This window comes from Petromyzon marinus, unplaced genomic scaffold (genome assembly GCF_048934315.1).
Source record: "Petromyzon marinus isolate PM22_M1 ecotype Great Lakes invasive population unplaced genomic scaffold, UKy_Petmar_22M1.pri1.0 PM_G_Scaffold_9, whole genome shotgun sequence".
Lineage (NCBI taxonomy): Eukaryota > Metazoa > Chordata > Hyperoartia > Petromyzontiformes > Petromyzontidae > Petromyzon > Petromyzon marinus.
Genome location: NW_027423046.1, coordinates 2,017,510 through 2,022,396, shown reverse-complemented (window position 1 = coordinate 2,022,396; position 4,887 = coordinate 2,017,510). Strand labels below are relative to the sequence as shown.

The window sequence follows — 4,887 nt, the reverse complement described above, 5'->3', positions numbered from 1 at the left end:
TGACGCTTCCTCTGCAGAATTGGTCTGATGGAGCAAAGCCACTCAGCGCAGCTCGGTACGACAAGTCAACAATGCGACCAGCGTGCATACAGCACGGACCGGACTGGAAATCTGACACGGCACCAGAGAAGTCACACAGGAGAGAAACCCTTCAAATGTACTGTGTGTAACAAGGCATTTGCATGGCCATCAGTTTTTCAGAACCACCAGAGAACACACACGGGAGAGAAACCCTTCAGGTGCACGATGTGCGGGATGGCGTTTACACAGTCATGTAATCTTGTAACACACCAGAGAACACACACGGGAGAGAAACCCTTCAAGTGCAGTGTGTGTGGGAAGGCATTTTCATGGTCATCTGCTCTTAAAAAACACCAGAGAACACACACAGGAGAGAAACCCTTCAAGTGTACTCTGTGCGGCAAGGCGTTTTCAGATTCATGTCATCTTGTAACACACCAGAGAACACACACGGGAAAGAAACCCTTCAAGTGCAGTGTGTGTGGGAAGGCATTTGCACAGTCATCTGCTCTTGTAGAACACCAGAGAACACACACGGGAGAGAAACCCTTCAAGTGCAGTGTGTGCGTGAAGGCATTTGCACATTCATCTGCGCTTGTAAAACACCAGAGAACACACACGGGAGAGAAACCCTTCAGGTGCACAATGTGCGGGATGGCGTTTACACAGTCATATAATCTCGTAATACACCAGAGAACACACACGGGAGAGAAACCCTTAAAGTGCAGTGTTTGTGGGAAGGCGTTTTCATGGTCATCTACTCTTAAAACACACCAGAGAACACACACGGGAGAGAAACCTTTCAGGTGCACTCTGTGCGGGAAGGCGTTTGCACGTTCATCAAATCTTGAAGTACACCAGAGAACACACACAGGAGAGAAACCCTTCAAGTGCAGTGTGTGCGGGAAGGCATTTGCACGTTCATCAACTCTTCAAGTACACCAGAGAACACAGCATCAGAAGATCCACAAGGAGTGTAGTCTGAAATCAGCTTGTGAAAGTCAAAGTGCCACAATAAGCCCATCCCTCATGAAACATGAACCGGAAGAAAATCCCAGCTTGGACACTTTTAAAGGTATCGAGGTGAAATATGAAGAGGTGATGGTGAAATGTGAAGAGGTGATGGTGAAATGTGAAGAAGTGATGAGCGAAGAAGTGATGGTAAAATGTGAAGATGAAGGTTCAACTCCAAAATGGGACCTTCACATTGTAAAGCAGGAGGAGAATTTTGACTGAGGCAGAGCGAGGCAACTCCCAGCAGTTTGTGGAAGTGGAGGTGTGGGTGGACTTGCTCCTAGACAATACAAAGTCAAGTGGAGACTCGGCAGATGTGTAAGCTTGATATGATGTTGCTCCAATAGATGCACCTTTGTCACAGGCCTTTAATGACAGGAATGTGAAGTTGAACACTTTGTGGGCCCGTGGGTTGGGTAGATCTCTAACCAGGAGCAAGAGCCAATAAGCTCCCAAGCATTCACTATGTTATAATAATTGCTTTTACATGGTGCTTGCTTAATCGCCTCAGCAACTCGGAGTTTTGTATCTCATCTCAAACACTCGAAGAGCATCCCCAAGTAGCAGCTGCCCCTGTGTGGCACAAGGTGGTGGCCCTGCACCGGCCTGCATGTGGACAAGAGCCTGTCAGTAGGGGGCGATGATTGATGCGTCATCTCAGTTGTGTAGTTTGTAGGTAATGCTTAGAATTTGCTACATTTTCACTCAGACGCCAGCATGCAATGGCCTACTCGTTTTGAATGACACAATAGTATGTTTTACATACACTGTGAAGCAGACTGCAACTTTTTTTTAAAAGCTTCTTGTTAATACGATGTAACGTGATGCAGTATATTTCACTGAAGTAATCCAATTTTGTTAATATGCCTGTCAATAATTTAGAATGAATTCTTGTTTGATTTTGTGCATACTTGTAACATTTGATCTGTAAGGGTCAAACATTGAATAAGTGATGTTAGGACAAAGTGTGCGTGTCTGTTTGGAAGTAACCTGTACAGAGAACTCAGGTGAGACCCGTTGTTCTTGTGATACAGGTCAAATGGTGTTTTTGTGTTTTCAGGAAGCATCTCCCTCTGCAGCAACTCATCGTCTTTGAAATAAGGAGCACACTCGGATCATTAATCAGTTACAAGGCATACCACTTAAAAGTTACACGTATAGGTGGAGGTTCATTCTCTACAACACGAATTGTAGTTTTGTCTTACGTGTTGACGTAGATATTGTCTAACTGGGACTAGAAATGCTCCTTGCTGATTGACGTCTGGATGTTCGTTACCTATCGGTTGAAGCAACCCCCACTGCTGTTGTTGAGACGCTGTGCACCAATAAGGGTCCAACACATTGACGGCCTTCAGGCCAGGAAAGTCACAACATTTGCACACGAAGGACGCATTCACGCAAGTACCCCATGCTCCGTTTTGAAGTTTCAAAATGAAACATCTTTGAATTGTGTTGTGTTTTGAATTAGATGATTTTATTTCTTAATTAAAAGCTTGTATCAATTTACATCTGGAAGACTTAATTGAAAAGGACATTTCGTGTGAATTTTCTCTCGTCGTTAAGTAGATGGCCTTGCCGGGGGTTCGGTTCGATGTGGCCCTTCACCTGGTTGGGATTGCGGGATCGAGATAAGGCGACACGGAGCTGGCCGTGCGAGAAGACCGCCGTCTGCAGATCGATTCCAACGTAATCAAACGTCTGTCCCTGAGCCTCCGTCGTCCATGCAGGGGGTGCGTCGGTTTGCAGCGCCCCCTGCATGAAAACAACCGAAAGTGCAGCGCTCATCACAGGTAGATAAAGTTGTGCGCTTATATTTAAAATGTTATTCTTTTATAAGGTGATGTTGAAATCGAAAAGTGTTTGGCCAGTTGATGATTTCAATCAGATTGATTATTTTTTTATGAACCACATATCTGAGCTTTTGTGGTCCTGTTGAGCTAAAGTTGGAAAAAGTCCGTGACTATAACTTCGCTCAATATTGTAAACGTGTTACTATTATTTAGTTATTGTTTAATACAAACTACTTCTGATAATGGGTTTCAAGATGTACTTGAATTGCACGTTCGTTGTTCCAGTGTTTAATGGCTTGGACGTCATGGCAAATGGCTTCCATCGATGTGGAAGTCAATGGTGGATGATAATTTGACATTTGGGTGTTGATTTGGAGTAGATTGTTTAACTGTTGCATACCGGGTGGTGAAATGCTTTGCCCAGTACCTGAACTATTTGACCGAGTGAATTCATGAAGAGTTCGATACGAGTTTGAGCGTTAATATTCTTGCGGAACAACAAAGGTCAGATATTGTAAAGATTCCTGATCGTACGTTTATTGCGACAATGTTCACAGGGAACACGTGTGGAGGCGAGTTCCGGGTGAAGTCTCCCCTTACCTGGCAATCATGGTGGCTGTCCGCTGATCACTCTCACTCCGTCACAGGGACGGGACTCTACTCTGGCGCTGTTTTAATTCACAGCACCAAGACTGGAGAGCCTCATCCCTGCAGTGCCCTCCTGTTGTGCCGCATCATTTACCGCGTAACGAGGCAATGTTTTCATGAGCAGTGCGTTCCACTACACACCCACACGAGCGAACCATGTGCAACAGTGTGCGTACATACTGTTGTATATATAGGTGTTATGAAAATTGATGAAAATAATGAAAATTAAATTAAATTTGAGATTTGCATAATTTATCCGAAATTATGTTAATCAGTATAATTATGTGCATAAATTATGCTGATTCGAGAGATAATCGTATTAATTTATGCGAGTGGGCGTGGTTAGGATAATGCAGGTCGTTATGGATTATCAGGTCGAGCCTCGGTGACTAGGATTGTGTTATGAATTGGAATGACGCAATTAATCGTATGCAGTGACGCAGGCGTTGTGAGCGTGAATGACAGAGAGTCGATTCGACTCTGCTCTTTAATTCCGTATTATCGATAAGGATACGATTACTCTCGATTGAACATTACGAATTATGTGTGTTATGGATTATGTGTGGTGATAGTGTGCTTATGATAGGTCCCCAGGATTCAGATCTCATACGCAGAACAATATGCAGAATTTCAGGAAGAATCACACACAAACCTTCTGCTTTAATCAATTTTATTTCTAGCTAACTTTAATTTTTGGATAATATAAAAACTCAATCTCGGGATTTTGGAATTTCAACACAGCGTTAACATGATACCATCACGATTGCGTTGTTTCACCTCGATAGCGGCACCTGTGGTTAATTCCCGACGCGTAACGCAATCGATCGGTTGTTGAGAGAGAGATTAAAACCATGCGAACTATTCTATCAAACCTTAACTTTATAATATGCAAACTCGTATGCTTGAATTGTTACACAACACGGCACTTGGTCTTTGATTCGTATCCAATCCTTAATACATCCTGATATGCGAAGTTATTATGCTTGAAATCGTCAGCACAGTACCACGGCGATGTTCGTTCATTGATTCCTCAACGATTATGCAATTAAAGCGTTCGACTGAAATAATTCTGATTGCCTCATCAACGTAACTCAATGGGTGGCGATGTTTTTCGTTATCAGCTAATAGTTGACGCAGTTATCATGAGTCTTGTATGTTTAATGGGAGGGTTGTTGATTTCTTGCGTTGAGCAAATGCCTAGGTTGATTTCCTTGTCAAAAAAAATGTTTGTTCGTTGTGTAGCGGTGGGGGAGTGAGGAGGGGGGAGAGTGTGGGGGGGCATACGAACGACTGCCAGTTTCTGTCCACCGCTGGCTGGATGAGTCAGCACGACGCTCGCCGTCGTCGCGCCGATGGGTGTTGAGTGCAGGACCGCTGCCCTCTCAGCCCCGGTGACGCGAAGTTGCGCACTGTA

The 4,887-nt window shown here is 44.1% G+C and overlaps 1 protein-coding gene across 1 annotated transcript; it reads left to right on the top strand.

The window, feature by feature from the left end:
• The first annotated feature begins 255 nt into the window (after positions 1-255).
• LOC142921833 (uncharacterized) lies at positions 256-2,427 on the top strand. The gene is made up of 2 exons (XM_076063169.1): positions 256-1,353; positions 2,096-2,427. The coding sequence occupies exon 1, from the start codon at positions 256-258 to the stop codon at positions 1,255-1,257; it is 1,002 nt and encodes a 333-aa protein (XP_075919284.1). The 3' UTR covers positions 1,258-1,353; positions 2,096-2,427.
• The last annotated feature ends 2,460 nt before the right edge of the window (positions 2,428-4,887 follow it).